Below are 18,928 nucleotides of genomic sequence, written 5' to 3' on the forward strand. Positions count from 1 at the left end.
GTAAATCATAAGTGAAAGGGAAATTGAATTTTGTTAATTACAGTGTTTTCTAGCATGAATAGAAAAAATATTTCAGACAGATTTTTCTTATTTTTAGTTGTATTATCATATGACATTTTCAAATAATTACATAAATCACCAACCTACATGTACAATAGCTGGATTGAAGTAGAATATTTTTTGACTTCAATTACTGAAACCAGGATTAACTAATAACATATTATGTCAGAGTACAGATTTCTTTGATTTCAAAGTAAATTCTTCAAATTATAATAGATCTGGAAATGATTTATTAGGAATTACATGCCAATAGCTAGTTCCCCATGTATTTTTAATTTTGAGTCAATTTGAATAATTCATTGGGATTTCAAGATTACTTAAATTTAATATTTCTTTAAATCAAAGAATATACTCTCCATGTAAAACCAATATGCATGGATAAGACGGGACTATGTAAGATGTATTATCATACATATTATCATAGTATGGTAAATAAATAAGTTGACATAATGTATATAAGAAACATTTAAGTCATGAATGCCCATTTTCCTCAATTGCCATTAAAGAAACTTAAATTTAGCATGGCTTAAATTTTATCTTCTAATAAGAATAATTTTCAGTCAAAATAATTTAATTTTAAGGCAGCAATACTATTCTTATGGAAAGGTGAAATATAAGACATCTTACTTTTAAACCTTATTATAACTAAATTACTATTAAATAAATACCAATAAGCCAAACATTTGCTATCAGTTATGATTTTTTAAGCAAAAAAGTGCATTATTTTGCCTTATAATCTTAAGGCAACCATTCAGAGTATAGACTTCATAGAGGACTACAAAACAACATTATGAACTGCTTTAGTATTTTTCAAAACATGTTAAAGATAGAGCAATTTTAAGAATAATTTAAGTATATAGTAGTAAATCCCTGGATAGACTCTGATATATCTAAAATACATGTTATAACATTGTTATTCATGAACAAAAAATTTAATTGAATAGTCCTAAGCATTTTTTAAGAATAGTGCTAAAACTATTTTTCTTCTAAACTTCAACATTGTATATTTCAAAAATGAAGCAATTTATGACATATGTTTATACCAACTTTTTTCTTATTTTGATCCAAAAAAAATCCCTTTAAATTTTCGCGGTGTATTTAGGAAACACCCTGTATAGAAAATGCAAACGTTAAGGTGTTATTTCAGGTTAGGAGTCAAGAACAGTACAGACTTTCTTTTTTGCTTTGTTCTTTATTGTAGAAATAATGTTTCGAAGCCTAATTGAAATTGAAACTTACCTTATTCCCAAATTTAAAAATATACATTCATATTACTTACAAAAATACAAATGCTAAATTCTAAAAAAGGATTTCGGCGGTACATAACACTTTTTTTTCTGGCCTCTCACCGTGTTAGCAACGTTCAGCCAAACGATTAGCTTTTATTAAATCTAGCGGACTACCAATAGTCAGCCATCAGTGATGATTTGTCCGTCGAGTATTTTGGGCACATTGACGAATATTGCAGTACATTCCTACACACCCTAGATATATAATCGCTGTAAAAGCACCAAACCGGTCTCAGCAAGTCTATGTTCCAAGTTGTTAAACAAAATACTTCCAAATTCCAATCCAATTCGGTTTTCCATCCCTAGATAGTTTCTTCGGAGTAATTAGGGACATTTTCGAATAATCGGAACAATGTCAAATGCCAAACCAACGTCATTTTCTGTCAGTCCCGTCAAAACAATCCTTTAAAATGGTCGCAGTTTTGTTTTGGTTGTATAGTTGTTTACTGCACGGTAAAGGTGTGATTTCCGTTTAGAAAATGGAACGTAACGAAAGAATTTTATGTGAACTCTTAAAATATCCGGGGAATAACGTGTGTGCAGATTGTGGCTCAAAGAGTAAGTAAATTCCTTAATTAATTAATTAGTCTACTTCTGCCCCATGCTACATCATGATTATTTTGTAAATTAACAGTAATTCCCTTGATAAAACATTAATGAAGAAGTTCATTAACTGTTGTAACGTAGTTAGTGTTTCCATTAAATAAATTTTGTTTCATTATTTTAGGACGCTGAAACTGAAGGTTTTAATACTAGGTTCAAATCATATATTATGTGTCTAGATTCTTATTTAGTATGAATTATGAAAGATGCAATTAAAACGGTAAACAAAATGTATAATGTGTCATTTCTTTATTTTAACACCTCATGTTAAGAGTAGAGACATCACATAATCAACCAGCTACAAGCCCATGTAAACCTTATCATGTTAGGGCTCATCATAGATATAGGATTAATAGTTCTAGTTTTGTTAAGTCAAGTAAGTATTCCAGGCCAAAATTTACCCATATCACTACTAATGGCAGCAGAGCTGCTAATTCATGAACCTATGTAATAGAATGTTTTTCAATAATAGGAAGTAAATTTGAAAAATGTCATCCCCAGTGCTTGGAAATAGTGAATTATAGAAAATAGTCAATTCTATATTTCACAGAAGAGTTCTTTTTAAGTTGAAAATACTGACTTCTCATTGATTCATTGTTTTATTTCTAGCTAGTAATAGTTTTTTTTTACATACACCTAGACATCAGATGTCAATATGTATCCATACATATCTAATATAATATTTAAACTAAAATAATTACCTATACAATTAAATTAGTAGACATGACCCAATATTTGTTTATGATTATCAGGTCATTTTATAGTAATAAACAAATTCCTTCCCTTTTTACTAATCATGAAAGATAAGTCACTTACATAAATATTATTTGTTGATAGTCTATACCCTACCAAGAGTACCAAGATTGTCTTTCAAATGTGTCAATTGTTTGTTTGAAACATTTATTACCCATTGTTTTATTACCTTCAAATCTCAGATAACATATATTCAGACAGACAAAAGAATAAAAACTATTACTATTAGTATATAAGTTAAGTAATTGTATGGGTAGTTACCTAAGTATGGGTTCTTCATAGTTCTCCTAAACTGCATGTATAGTAACTGATAGTCAAGGCTAATCATCAGTTAAAAGGTTTCTCAATATAGTTGCCATTAATCCAACTGCCAATTAGGTCAAGTTTAGTTCGAAAACCACTTCAGCTGCCAATCACTTGGTAAATGACAACTATTGCTCCCTGACTGGACATTGAAGAACTAGTTCTAATTCTTTTTGGTACATTATTTAGGTGTTCCCAATATTTTTAACTCCGAAATGATGAAAGTTTAAAAAACTTAAATGGAAAAAAAATTGCCACCAAAGGCAGTTTGTCAATTCTATTTATAGCAAATTAAGTGTCCTCAAACTGCCAATATGCGAGAAACGGTATTCTGAGATTTCATAAAAAATGTAAAATTAGTCAATTCCAATTAAATCAAAACATGCTTTATCGTCAAAGGATCCAAACAATCACATTGACAAAGTTCAAAAAAGTAAATAAATCAATGCCAATATAAATAACTACAAAGATCCCGATTAAAAACAAAAAAGAAAACATGTTAAATAAAAACAGTCAGGCACAAACATGTGAGAGAGAACTTATGGGCAATAAGAATTATTCTGGTCAGTAACAGATGCACATTCTTTTGTGTAATGTTAAAAATTCTAAACTGGATGTCATTAAGGCAGAACATTGAAATATCAAATCTGGTAATAATTTATAAAACAAGAAATAGTTTAATGCCACAATATTTTAGAAAATATGTAGTGCCAAGATCAGAACTGCATTCCTTTGATGTTTGATTAGATTAGACAACCTCAATGCAAAAACAACTTTTTCAAATATAGGATCAATAACAAATTAAAAATTGTTTTAGTATTTTTCATTATATATTATATAATTGAATTAATATTAAAATAAGTTCATGAAGTAAGAATAGTTAATGTTGGCTGTACTTTTGAATGCAATGTGATTAAAGTAAAAAAATAGCTAATGCTAAATAAATAAACATTTAGTTACTTGCTTTTTACTGTTGGCCATCAAAGACTATGAGACATATATAGTTTTTTGGTTTATAACTATGTATTCAAATTTATATGCTAACTTTTAATTTCTTTAACTTGTTGACTTTTTTAGTCAGTCACATAGATCTCCTGATGTAATTAATGATTTTTTTATATTGTATATATTATGTTTCCCCAATTTAAATTTATAATGCTTAAGTCATGGATTGTCATACCCACAAGAATAACGCTGGGTTAACATGAGCACAAAAATTACAGCGTAACCGTGATTTTAACTGAAAAAAGTTAGAGAGCAACATCGCAAATTTTGCCCTGGACATACAATCTCACGTTCCAGAGACCAGCCTGACGTGGTTACCGAATTTCATAGTTCCTGGTCTTTTCTTTTCCAACTTATTTAAATTAAAATTATAGTTCATACACTTTATATTCATGGCCTTGATTATGAAAATATATGAAAAAATATAGACGCCAACCTCTTCCATTTATAGTTTTTAGATCTCCTATCTCGGCAACCCAATGTCGAATTTTAAAAAAATCTATAAACCGTTAAGGCACTTTTTTAGTAACTTTGTTTTTGAGGTATTTATTTAATTATTTTTTTCAGTCTTAGTTAAGTTTAGTCAAACTAAAGAAATTACAAGAAGACATCATTTGGACATATTTAAATTATGTCCTATACCTATCTGTCCCAATTTTTTAACTAAGTTACGAAGTGATGATATACAGGGTGGCGCATTTCACCTCCCGTCTCCTATAGCTCGGTTATCATTGACAGTAGGATTTCGATATTTTGTATACTTTACCTGTGTCTTAAGATGTACTCCAGGAAAATATTTCTAATTATACAGGGTGTCCCAAAAAAGTGTGACGATACCGAACTTTTTTTTTTAATGGAACACCCTATTTTTTCCCATTTAAATGCTTTCTATGATTGTCTACATATTCCTAAAATTTTGTTGAGATCGGTTAAATAATACCGGCGAAAAAAATTAAAAACTGAAAAAAATTACATTTGCGCCTCTAGCTTGAAAAAATAATTTAAAAAATAGACTTTTTTGGGACACCCTGTATAATTAGAAATATTTTCCTGGAGTACGTCCTAAGACACAGGTAAAGTATACAAAATATCGAAATCCTACTGTCAATGATAACCGAGCTATAGGAGACGGGAGGTGAAGTGCGCCACCCTGTACGTTGTATGTTGTCATATCATAGGTTGTGTGTAGCTATACGTTTCGGTTATGAAGACTATCTTCTTTTTTAAATATACTTTGTATTTATTATTTCATTTTGAAAAGCCGAAATGAGAGTTAATTAATTATTTAGTTTTAACACCTACCTATCTTTCATCAGCCTTTCTTTTCTCTAGACATTGAATATGCCGCATACAATATTGGCATATTCATTTGCGCCCGATGCTCGGGCATACACAGAAGCCTTGGAGTCCACATAAGCAAAGTGAAACATTTAAAACTAGACAGATGGGATGATTATCAAATTGATCGTATGAAGGAAGTGGGGAACACTAAGGCCAAAATGAAATATGAAGAAAGAGTGCCCCCATGTTACCGGGTGCCAAAGGAAGACGATCCTCCGTAAGTGATGGTAATTTAAGACAATTAATTTTGATGACGCTTTCATTGTCGGACGTCATTTACATACGAGTATAATTAGTCCAGAAATGCCTGGTTTCTGGCAGTTTGTGGTCTATTAATTTTTGTGACCAGAGTTTATGCGGCATCTAATTCGGATAAATCCTTGTTTAATCGGTCTTTGTTAATTTAAATAATAGTTGGGTTAATTTTGTTTCAAACTGATTTAACTAAAACCAAACAACAACCACAATAACAAAAACAAAATATTGCATAATTTATTCAAATTGCGGGCTAAGTTCATATTTATATTCAAACCAGAATTTCCTGTCACTGTTCTGTTTTGAGTAATACATAATATGTTATAAAAACTCATTAAAAAATAAATATACAGGTCTTCACGTTCATGTGCACTGTTTTTACTTGAAATTAAACTTTTTTATGTGGTAACTTAAAAAAATATGTGGAACAAATAAGTTGTTAGGGTTTTTTTAATATTTGTATGATAAAGGAAAAAACGAGTTATGAATAAAACTTAGTTTTTTTTTACTGGGACGCCCCGTGCGAGATCATATCTGTAGTTGAGGTTCTTCGTTCTAATTTAAAAAATTTATGATTTAATGATATAATCTCCAATCATTTTCACGCAAATAAAAACAGCTTGTTTCATAAAAGTAATGTGCTCTACAAGAATAGTTACCGACAAGATATGCGAATACGACACTTTAAATAAATTAGATGTCAACATATGTAGACGTAAACTAGGTAAAAATTTATTAATCTAACGTTAGCGCATATTGTGTACTTTTATGTTTAAGAACACAATTAACTGTTTATTGCAACTTCCCAGGCTACATGAAGATCAATCTCCTCATTTTACAAAAATTTTAATCTTGATTTAAACATTTTTTTTTTCATTTCTGTGAGATTATGGGGTATAGAAATAAAAGAATCTAAGACAGATCGTTTCTGTTAGAACTCTAATTTCTTTATTACAGTCAGAAGGCACGTGTTAACGGTCAAAAGATCTGTAACGAACTAACTACTAAAAGCTCACACTTTTACCACCCATCAGTATTAAAAGGGTCAAACACTGCAACCATTCTCTTAATTTATTGTCCTTGTCATCTGGTCTTTACATGGGTGAAAATACTAACTTCAAGAAACAAAAGACCCAAAAACCCATACTTTCTTCTTTCTTCTGTTTTAAGAAAAGGAGTCATAAATTGAACAAACTTGACTCTTACAGACAATAAAGTGAGAACATAAAGACTATTGAATTTTGGACGTGAACACTTGTATCAGAAATCCAACAATTTCCATTCATACTTATATTTAATAATTAAAAAAGTAAGGAATTTGAAGGCAAAGGCGTTGATTTATAAATTACTAATTTCAAAATGGTAAGATGGTGGTTCTCAACGGTTTCATGTTCTTTTTGTCCTACTCTTCGCAGCGTATCGATGGAGTTCCTTTATAAGCGATAATACCAAAAGAGTCTTAATACGCAAATGCAACATTAAAAATGACGTTTACGTTCTATGTTTTTGGTACAGCTTGAAGTACCTTATAACGATAGAGAGATTATTCATTTGCATGAAAATTATTGGAGATAATATTATTAAACCATATATTTTTGACATTAGAACGAAAAGTTTCATCCATTGAAATAATAATAAGCAGAGTGCTGCATTAAAAGAAAACCTAAATTTAGTCATATATTCAAAAGGCAATTTAAATACCAAAACATTCTAAAGAAAATTCTACACAATGTTTATACAGGCGCGACCATTTCTTATTTTTTCGAAAATTGTTAGATTTAGAGTAAAAAAAAGAAAAGAGGTAAGAAAATTTTAAATATAAACATGCTTTCCGTTGGATATTTTTTATAATAAAAAAAAATTAAAAAGTGTAATTGTTTGGACGAAAAATGTCTTATCATTTATTTAATTGTTTCTAGACAAAATAGAAATTTAATAAAATGTGAAAGAGAGTCGTCCTTCAGTGGCAATACATCGTAGCAAGTTTAGCTTTCGCCGTACTTTTCTACTTTGAGAAAACAAATAAAACATAAATTTTTCCCCTTATGTTTGAGTGAACATAATGGGGTGAGGAGTGGATTTAGACCATACATGTGTAAGAAAGCCTTGTTTTTTGCCTTAAAATCACCCTCTGAAATAAATATATGTACTTAGAAAACACCCTATATATTTTATTATTATTAGCAATTCAGTTATTCTGGTCCACATAACATCCCCAACTACAGTAGTAAACATGCAAAAAAAAAAAGAAAAACATTTAATTTAATTACTCTTTTAATGCTATAAAATATATTGTCTGTATTCTACTTCCATCGATACGTCTATTATATTTACATTATAAATTAAAATTAAGGATATATTATCCTTGCATAAACTTGTAAAATAAAATTACACAAAAACCAAGCAATTTTAGTATAGGTAATTAAGGGTGAGCTTAGTTTTTTTTTTCGACATAGTTTCATAAACCATCAAAACAATAGTAGAGTTACGTTTGAAATTTTTAAATGTTGACCATTTATTGATGTTCAAATTAATTCTATTTTTATGGACACCCTCTAGAAAGTATTAAGCAAAATTTAGTAGCATGCTAAAATATGAACCTTCTACTGTGTGGCAAAAAAGAGTTTCAAAATACCTTTCCGTTTGTTAACAATGTGTAGTTTTGCAGACATCTGCAATTGTCACTTTCAACATTCAATTACATATATCTTGAAAACTATCAATACTAAGAATACCAACATATTAATAAACTTGTATTAAAGTTGAACGTAGAATCCAAAAATTCAATAATAATTAGGGTGTTTCATTTAAAAAAAGTTTATATGGTATCTTTTTTTTGACATACCCTGTATAAATGAGAATATTTTTAAAACGTACCTTATAAGGTCCTACATACAGGGGTGGACAAAATAATATGAACACTTGACATACAAAATATTTATTTATTAATAAGGTGTTGAACCACCATTTGCTATTAGAACAGCTGGAATTTTTCGTGGAAGAGATTCGTAGTGTCTGAATAGTTTCCAATGGAGTGTTATCCCGTTCTTGTACCAAAACACCCGCTCATTGCTTCAATGACGTTGGAGATAGAAATCTGCTTCTCACTCTCTGCTCTAAAACTCCCCATAACGGTTTAATTATGTTGAAATTTGGCGATTGTGTTGACCAGGAAAGATGTTTGATGATATTATAATGCTCCTCAAACCAAGACTAAACCTTTTTGTCTCTAGGTATGGGCACATTATCATCTTGGAATATGGCAGTGTTTGGAAACAATATGTTAGTCATAGTAAGAACTTTATCATTAATGATCGGAGTATTTATTCGCAGTAATCCGATCAATGATGGGAATGAGAAGACCAACTGAATACCATGGTATAACCATCCAAATCACAAAGGAACCTCCCTTATGCTTGACTGTAGGAAGCAGGCAGTCCGAATCGTAGGCTTTTTTTGCGCTTCTCCAAATATAAACCTGCCCGCTAATAGGAAATAGTAAAAGCGATGATTCATCGGACCATACCACATTCTTTCAATCACCAAGTGTCTAAGTTTTATGATCGTGACACCACTTTTTTCGCAGCTTAGCGTTGACTTCCGTTATAAAGGGTTTCACAATTGCAGCCCTTCCATGAATGTTAGCTTTGTGGAGTTCCCGTCGTACTGTTTTTGTTGAAACAGTATTACTCAAGTGAGTGTTGAGTTCTACAGTCACATCTGCCGCGATAATTTTATGTTATCTGGTCACAATTATTTTTAATGTTTGTCGATCTCTGTCAGTTAACTTTGGGTTTTGCCTACTATTCCTTTCCGCCGATGATGTTTTGTGTATGCTATCATTACCGTGAATGCTATCGCTCGTGAAACGTTAAACAATTCAGTTGTTTTCGTCACAGATGCTCCTGCTAACCGAGCACCAATGATTTGTCCTTTTTCGAATTCTGAGAGATTCATATATTCATGAATATGAAAAATATAATGAATATATATTTCACCAATTGCTTTTTTAGCCATTATAAAAGAAACCGTGTAATACATAATCAACCTTAAAGACTTGACACATATGGTAAACTGTGCAACACATGCGCATTGCATTGATTTACACGGAAGTAGTGTTGGTAATTTATAATAAGATGCACTTTATTGCATGGTCCTCATATTTTGTCCATCTCCTGTATAATTGTAGAAACAATTTTCGATAAAAGATATAAATAAGGCCGTAATCGTCCGAAACACGCTTAGTGGACAACCCTGTATATTGGACACATTTTAAGTTTTGAAATAAAAAAGTAAGAAGGGTATACATTTTCCATGGAGACCTTGTACTTAGTATTGTATTCTAATGAAACATAACATGATTATATTTATTATACACTGACTTTCAAAAAAACCGCAACACCAAGAACACATCGTACACGTTTGAAATTCTGGCATGACGTTGGGTCGGGTAATAGATAAAAACGATCAAAATATCAAAAGAAAATTATTGTGAATAAGTGAAAAAATTTAATAATAATTTAATAATGGGTGGTATCTCCTCTTAAATTAATACATTCCTGTAAGCGACGTGGCATGCTTAAAATTAAATTGTCATGATCTTCCTGTGGTATTGTATCCCAGGCAATCTGCACCTGCTCGCGGAGTTCATCTATGGTCTCTGGAGGGCGAGCTAAACGTTGAAGTCTCCAACCCATTATATCCCATACATGCTCTATTGGGGACAAATCTGGAGACCGAGCTGGCCAAGGCAAAGTATCCAAATTTTCAGCTTCCAAATACCTCAAAGTATCGTTGGCTACATGTGGTCGCGCATTATCCTGTTGAAATGTGCTTCCAGGATGGTCGTGCATGTATGGTACAAGAACCGGTTCTAAGACACTATTAATGTACCTCTGAGCATTTAATCTATCATAAATGAAAACAAGAGGAGACCGACTACCATACTGGATGGCACCCCAAACCATGACACCTGGTGTTAAACCAGAATGACGCTTTTCCAAAAAGTCCAAATTTAATCGCTCTCTTCTGCGCCTTCTAACACGTAACCGTCCATCAGATCGCCATAAACAAAATCGGCTCTCATCACTGAACGCGATTCTTCTCCACTCATCCACCCATTGCACTCTCAGACGACACCACTCCAGTCGAGCCACCCTGTGGTTTCGTGATAATGGAAGCCGACGCATAGGACGATATGAATTTAGTCCAAAACTTGGAATTCTGCGATATATCGTACTAAGGGAGATCCTTCGATTTAGGGTGGCTACCTAGTTAGCACCAAGAGACGGAATTGTTTCAAACGGGGCGCCTGTCGCTGAACGACGAAGTCGCCGGTCTTCGCGATGGTTCGTCATTCTTGGACGGCCACTACCACGATGACGATTTACTGACCCTTCGTTAGACCAATCTCTCCAAGCTCTTAGCACTGTTGATGCGTTTCGATCCAATCTACGTGCAATTTCGCGGAAAGGTAAACCTGCCTCATGCATACCAACAATTCTTCCCCTTTCAAAGGGAGTTAACTGCCGATAAACTGCATTTTGGCGTACACGAGGCATTTTGCACTACCACACATTTAATATGGTACTAACAATAATACCTTTATCGCTATCCGCCTGTAAAAAAATTTGCAAAAAGAACGATCGTCACAGATAAAAAAGTAAAGAAAAACTTCATATTGCATTAAAATACGCACTTGAAATTTTTATCATTTTTTTCTCTTTACAAGTCTAAAATCATACCAAAATTTCAAATACATACAATGCGTTCTTCTTGATGTTGCGGTTTTTTTGAAAGTCAGTGTATTTAATGAAAGAAACTTAAAGGGTTGTAGAGATTCGGGAGATTTTTGATAAACATGATTACTTTTGGGAGAACTGCATTTGTGGATTCATAAAAAAGTAATGCCTGTAAACCTCTCGATATCTAGTGACAGGGCCATAAACATTTATGTATTCACAGATTTTGTTGTTTTTACTGTTAGTGAAATATATAAATACATGGTTTTTATTTATACGTTACCTGGGCTTTATAAAATTTAGTACCTATGCCATACTAAAACGCAATTAAACTGCAGTGTCACACATCGTTGAATTCAGAATAAAAAGGACTTTTAGAATTTGATATCTGAACATTTGGACCGCATTTAAAAAAATGAAGTTGATGATGGTTCCGCAATGAAGAAATGTCGGATTAAAAAACTGACAATGCCACGTTAAAGCGCATTAAAAGTTGCTGTAGAGAAGTGCCATCAGTTTTGGTCTAGGTTTAATATTACCGCTAGAAAAAAATAATATGTAAAATTGAAAAATCCAATTTTTCCCAAATATCTCAAAAATCAAAAAATATTTCGGCGATTTCTAAACGCAATTTTTTTAGGCCCTTAATTACGCAACTTTTCTCCCATTTAATCAAATCTGTATCTCTTACCGCTTAGAAAATTCCCACAGTGGCCCTCCTTATCTTAGACACCCTGTATATGTTTTTTTTTTAATTTTACTGTACAATCAAGAAATTACAAGAAAATGAAAAAAAATTAAGCATATTCAAACTGCATCTTGTGTTTGTAGAAGTACAGCAACCATTGTTGTTACCTGCCCCACTTATCAACTGAGTTATGAACTTAAATTTCACATTTTTTAAAAATATTCCCCATTTTTCCTATAGTTTTTAAGATATTTAGCTGACATTTTAAATGTACGTTAACATTGGAGTCTACAGTTAACCTTAATTAACCTAGGTCACAATAGACCTCAGGTCACAGTGGAAGACAGGGTAGGAATGCACTCAATTTAATCCAGTATAATACATCATGGTCTACACAGTAAGGCGTCAATCAAATTATTCATCTATAATTCGATCTTATGCTCCCTTTTTCACTACATTTTAAATATCCTTTATACATATCATCCAAGTTCGCTCACTATGTTCTGTCTTATCTCCAAAATAGCTTGACTTACAATACTTAGTAAATTGGGGAAAATGTGCATTTTAATGAGCGCATTAAAAAGGGAACTATCGGGATATCACATTATAATTGCTCAACTGAAAGGCTAAACTTAAATAATTCACTAAAATGAAAAATTAATATTTGTTGCAATGGTTGTGTTAAATTTTTCTTAATGTTTTGATCCTTTATGACGAAATTTCCATACATAATTATAGAGTGTTGGTCGAACAGTGGATTCAAGCAAAGTACCAGAGGGAAGAGTTCTGTCATCCGGAACGTCAAAAGTACACTAGTGGATACTATTCAGGATTTTTAATGAAACGAGGAAAAGAAGATAGTAGGTATGTAACATTATAACAATTGGATGTAAACTAGCATGTAAATTTAACAGTAAATTTTATGGTCCAATTAATTCGAATTAATTCTTTCAAAACCATATTAAATAGTTATTTAACGAACAAATGTATTAATCACTCGTTAATATACTTGTTAGTTACACAATTTTTCCCTTTATTGCATTGCGAAAAATTTAAAAAACGTGGTATTGATCTAATGGCAAGCATATAATTGCAATTCATCGGACGTACGGAGTAATCATGGGCTATTTATCAAATTTGCAAAATCAAGCATTAATAAAAAAAATGTGCATTAATATGAATCATCAATGAATGATTTTGTGTATATTAATTGGAGCGTGTTACTACTCAGTCAACGAAAAATTTGTTTAAATTAAGTAATAATTTAAAATTTAATTCATTTTCTAAGAAAACAGTAGCTATATTAACATGACAAACTCATACAGTGTGTCCCATATTTAATCCTCATCACGTAATCGTGTGAATTATTACCCACCTCATTGATTGTTTTGTATGATTGATTAATTATTGAATTCGGTAATAACAAAATTACATAAAAATCATTGAGTTTATAACTCCAGAAACAATGGCTGTATTCAGCAAAAATAACCGTTAAGTAAAAAATTTAAAATGTACACTGTTGCCCAAGTAAAATTAGTTTTATTAATTTAAGTCATTTCATCCTTGATGAAGACAAAATCCTACTCAATATAGACGATAGCGTCATTGTTCGTATTTATAAATCATTAACTCAAATTATAAATGGAACAATAAGTTGTGTAGAAAACAATTTTTCAACGGATGCACGCATGACTTGAACAAAATGCTGTTCATTTCAAGCATTCACCTTTGTAATTTTAAATTTAATAAACTATTTTTACTTGCATATTAGAAAATTTTATTTGCGAAAATGGGACGCCCTGTATTATAATATTTTATTATTTTGGAGTAATAATAGAATCTTCTAATACATTATTACTTACTGATCTGACTGAAAAAAGTTGACTGACCTTTCTATTTATTTTAAATACTTTGGCTTCACCTATAAATTTATTTACTATGATTAATTACTATAATTAACAATTTTTCAAGGTACCGATCACGAAAATTCATCTTATCAGAAAAAGATGACACCCTAAGTTATTTCATCACTGAGTATAAGGAGCCCAAGTTGCCCAAAGCGGTTCTTAGAATATCGGAATTGAATGTAGTTTTAGCGCCCGAGAAAATGAACATACATCCATATTCCTTACAGGTTAGTAATAGTCTCGCCTCTATAAAATGTTGTAGATTAATATTTATTATAAACTTTATTAGATTACATTTCTGAAAGACGGCACAACACGTCACATTTACGTCTACCACGAAAAGGCTGAAGAGATAACTAATTGGTACATGGCTATCCGTTGCGCTAAGCTTCACAGATTACAGGTAAAAATGTAGAAATTAGTTAGGTGAGAGTTTTTAAATATGCGTTGAAATGGTGGTTTATTTATTATGATCTACTGGAGATAAGTGCTTATAGGATAAAATATTTCAAAATTGCTTAGACAGTTCAAAAATCGAAGGCTAAAAACTACAAACCATCGTAACTCACAAAATCAACCAAAGTGATGTTTTACCATTTCTCAGTATTTTGTACTTGCCTAGATCTATTGGCAAACATACTGTCAAATAACAACTTTTAGTTAATTTAATTGAAAATTTAAAATCAAGTAAATAAGACCTTGTAATAGTGACCCTGTCAAAAAGTACCAAACCTCATATTCTTCATTTTTGACAATTTAGTAGTTTTGTATTACAGCCATTTCTAGATTGTTTGAATATTTCGATATTTTCCAGAGACACTGTTTGAAATTTTTATGTTGCATATTTTAGGAGAAATATGTATAACCGTATGTATTCTTCCTCGTATATATTCTTCTTGCTCAATACGCTAGGAAAAGAACTTTTCGCATCCTCTGTAAGATCGGTGACGTTGTCAGTCACTCGTACAGCAAATTGAATAGGGAAACTAAAAAAAAGTGAACAAGGTATAGCCTGTTTAAAAATATAAAATTGATTTACACAGAAGTGCAATATATCGTTGGCGGTACTTCTAGCGGATGCTAGATATATCCTTTCACCCTTCAATCATTTGAATTTTCACTACATTTTAGTTTTCATGACATTTCGTCTCAATAGAATACGTATATATGTACTCAATAGAAACAATTGCACTTTTATATGCTCTTAAGATGCCTCTTCGTTTTCAGAAATAATATTATTTTGCGAAAAACAAAAAAGCCTCAAAATCAAAAGATTATCGTGCCACTTTTGTTCTGATTAAGCCAATTGAGGTAAATTTACGAAAAACAGACATAACAACTAGAAAGGTGTTTCTTATTTTAGCTTATTGTTCTAAGGTACTTTATGATTCAAAAAATCAAAGCACTCATACAAATAAATCTGTAATTTTATTGAATTTCGTGTTTTCAACTTCAAAAGTGTCAGCTTAAAATTTCTGCGTTAAAAATGTATGTTAAAAATTTCTTATCTGACCTTGTTTTATTCTTTAAAGTAAAATTAAGAAGTCTTTAGGTTGCATATCCATCTGCCAGTGAGTCTGAATTGGCTAACTTCCTAACCGAAGATTTCGCACGGGAGGGTTGGCTATGGAAAACCGGGCCTAGGATAAGCGACGGTTTTAAAAAGAGATGGTTCGCATTGGACAATAGGAAACTAATGTACCACGACGATCCCATGGATTCCAACCCCAAAGGGGAAATTTTTATTGGTCTGTAAACGTCAGTTTAATAGAGATTCAAATTCGGTTATATGTATAAGCAAAACTGGGCAGAATTTTATGCTAAATTTAAGAATACTAAGATATTCTGAAAATATATATTTTTTTTTTAATTCTTATAAACCATTTACCACTTTACGGAAAAAAAAACTGAAAACTAGAAATTTGCCCAAATTTGGAAGTGATAATGAATTCTACATAAAATTCCACCCAACTTTATCCATGTAATTAAATTTGAATCCTTATTGGAAAAAAGTTATCCATACAAGAGATATAATGGCCACCCTGCATACTACGATCTATTATAAAAAAATATCACTGCAATAATGAAATCAAATATTTTTCTCCATTTATTTTTATAATGTTTGATTTCGCATCGCGACATATTTTGTATAATATGAGATATAGTATAAGTATCAGAACGTTTTTAAAGCTCAATTTTTCAACTAAAGTTATAATCTGTATTATAATAACTTAGGGTACCGAATGTCGTACCGGGAACTACGCCCATCTATATAGAAAACGAGAACTAGGCAAAAACTGAAAATTTGAGCAACATTATTTATCTCAGAATACGTATAGTATAAGAAGCCAGTGTAACGACTAGAGTTAAAAGTAGGTTCGTGAATTTACCACTGACGTCGTGGTAGTGCAATGCGAGACCAATTGTCAAATCTCAGGAACCACTCGTTTAACAATTACATAATATTATCTATTTTCTTAATAATTATATATAACCAAATTCATTGAACTGAGTACTTAATAGCTTATAATATAAACTAAACATGGCAAAATAAATAGTTGTTAGTGACGTAGTTCGTAAAATCAAAACGCCTGTATCGAGGCCCCTAATAATGATTTGTGAGAGCAAAACTTCAAACTACTATTAGATATCAAAATTGAGTGATATCCCAATTTTTTAACTAAACAAAAATTTGGACATAGCAAAAAAAGGACAATAGCAAAAATTTAAAAACTAATAATTTCATTAGTAGTAATGGATGTATGTTATTTAGATTCATAGTCATTCGCTTGAGAAAAAAGTGTACAATACTCGGAGTAAAAGATTTTTGTTGTGCTTGGTCCAATTGTCCCAATCAAAATATCTTTATAAAGTAATAAAAAACTTTAGGTTTAATATAGAGAGATGTGTTCTAATTAAATATTACTGAAATCCCTTCTGTTCTGAAAATTCTTTAATGATTTAGCCCACATCGATTTTCATAGAGTATCAAATTTTCAGTTTTTTTCCTAATTATAGTTTTTTTACATTTTATAATCTCATTTGCCGACGCAGCATCACGTAGTTGTGCCTGATCGAAAACTAGCTTGTAACAGGTGATGCCATCATTGAATTTAAACAACATTTCAACGGTTTTAGGTCATTCATCGGATGGCTATAGTCTTAAAATGGGTGTATCCACCGGAGTGAGAGATCAAGGTTTTTCCTTCATGCTTGCCACACCGGAAAGAGTGTTTAATCTGTCCGCACAATCAGAGGTCGATCGAGATTTGTGGATTGAAGTATTAGAAAGGGTGATTGAGAGACCACTAACTCCTCAAGATATCGCAGGTACTAATTTGATAGATGATTCCTTTGGAAAAGACGGTTAAATGTGATTAATTCACATAGTAATTAGATTAAATTCAAAGATTGAATTTGAAAAATCATTTACATGCACTCCGCAAAAAAGTATTGTCCCATTAGCTTAAAATTTGCAAAAAATGGGGAAAAAATTCTTAATTTGGGCACTTGTTAAAATTAGCGTGTTTTTCATCAATAAAGTGTCTCAAAAACTATTAATAACCAAAATAACACTTTGCACTTCTTTTTTTCTTTCTCGTTATCAAAAAAGATTGATGATTGATGATACTTTTTAGTAGAGTATATTTAAACTTCGCATGTATTTTGTTCGAAGAAGGATCAGTTTTCCATTTAAACAGGATTTATCGTACTGCAAAAAAATGGAAAAGCGTCCTTAAGAGATACCAACGAGCTTCATTACTTGTGCTTAATTTTGTTAATATTTCTAGTAAAATTTAGATGTTTTTATCATTGTAGAAAATTGTATGTTGGTTGTCGGAATTAAGCAAGCTTTGCCAAATGCTTATGTCAATAGCTCACCCAATAATATGCCTTTTGTTTCAGTTTCAAACCGCCTTGTGCGCAAAAGGACGAATACGAACTCCATGAGTATATTCTCACCTAGGTAGTTCCTAATGGACATATCGCCACTCCCATCGCTAGCCTAGTCCTGCCGTATCACGTGTATCAAACTACCATTATACCATGCCACACTCCTCATTATTACAAATACTCAATACCAAAACAGGTACCTATATTTTTCCTAAGAAGCAATCTCCTTTTTGCGATAGCATTTATATATTCCAATATTTTCGCGTGTCCCTTTAGCCATTACTTACCAAGAACGTATCTGAAAAAGATGGATAAAGTTTTCTCTGTTTCAAGTAATGGTTAATTGAACTATTGTTGAAGACTATTTGTACAGGTTTATACTAAACATGGTTTATTTATTTTCAATTTCCTAGCTTTATTTCCTACATATACCTAATAAGTCTGTAAGTATACCAAAATGATCGTTTCTGGATTCGTCACTCGTCAGTTATCTTTGGTTTTCTAACTAATTTTTGTTTGTTATAATGATTAGCGTGATTTTTTTTAATTTAAAAAAAAATTATTGTATTAAAAAATTTCATTCACAGAATGTCCCAAAGTTCCGGGTGACCATTGGAATTTCGGAAAACTATAAAAGGCTTTGGGTCACATAAATGCATAATATTGTACTCAATCAAATGCATCTTGTAAATTGAAAAAAATTGACAGCTTCCGAAAATATGCAAAAAAACGAAAATTGCGAATTTCGATTTTATTTTTTCCACTATTGTTTATTTAAAATATTGTATTTTTTTGTAAAAACGGACCAGGAACTTGTATTTCGGTTTCGAAGAAGTTCTTCATTGTAAAGAAAGCAACATATAACCTTACTAACAATTTTAGTCGTTTCAATTTCAAATTTATCTGAAAAATCTTCGCAAGTCTATATTTGTATTATAAATAAGACATCTTCATTTTAAATAGCAAAAATACATATACCTGTTCATCTAATCTGAAGAAATATACACACCATCTAAGATTGTCTATGATAAGTTTAGTTTTTCCTCGAATCTATCAACGGTACCCCAACACACAAAAGAGATAAATAGG

At 31.4% G+C, this 18,928-nt stretch overlaps 2 protein-coding genes across 2 annotated transcripts in view; both read left to right on the forward strand.

Moving 5' to 3' along the window:
• LOC136414414 (thioredoxin, mitochondrial-like) overlaps window positions 1-5,841 on the forward strand; it is a 33,116-nt gene extending 27,275 nt beyond the window's left edge. Inside the window, exon 4 of the mRNA XM_066398416.1 lies at window positions 5,832-5,841. The gene's annotated coding sequence lies outside the window, so the exon portion shown is untranslated. The remainder of the gene's footprint in view (window positions 1-5,831) is intronic.
• On the forward strand, window positions 1,690-18,244 carry LOC136414411 (arf-GAP with dual PH domain-containing protein 1-like). The gene is made up of 8 exons (XM_066398413.1): window positions 1,690-1,907; window positions 5,346-5,571; window positions 12,777-12,902; window positions 14,010-14,172; window positions 14,235-14,348; window positions 15,498-15,693; window positions 17,084-17,275; window positions 17,852-18,244. The coding sequence occupies exons 1-8, from the start codon at window positions 1,829-1,831 to the stop codon at window positions 17,914-17,916; spliced, it is 1,161 nt and encodes a 386-aa protein (XP_066254510.1). The 5' UTR covers window positions 1,690-1,828; the 3' UTR covers window positions 17,917-18,244.
• The last annotated feature ends 684 nt before the right edge of the window (window positions 18,245-18,928 follow it).

This window comes from Euwallacea similis, chromosome 17, assembly GCF_039881205.1.
Source record: "Euwallacea similis isolate ESF13 chromosome 17, ESF131.1, whole genome shotgun sequence".
Lineage (NCBI taxonomy): Eukaryota > Metazoa > Arthropoda > Insecta > Coleoptera > Curculionidae > Euwallacea > Euwallacea similis.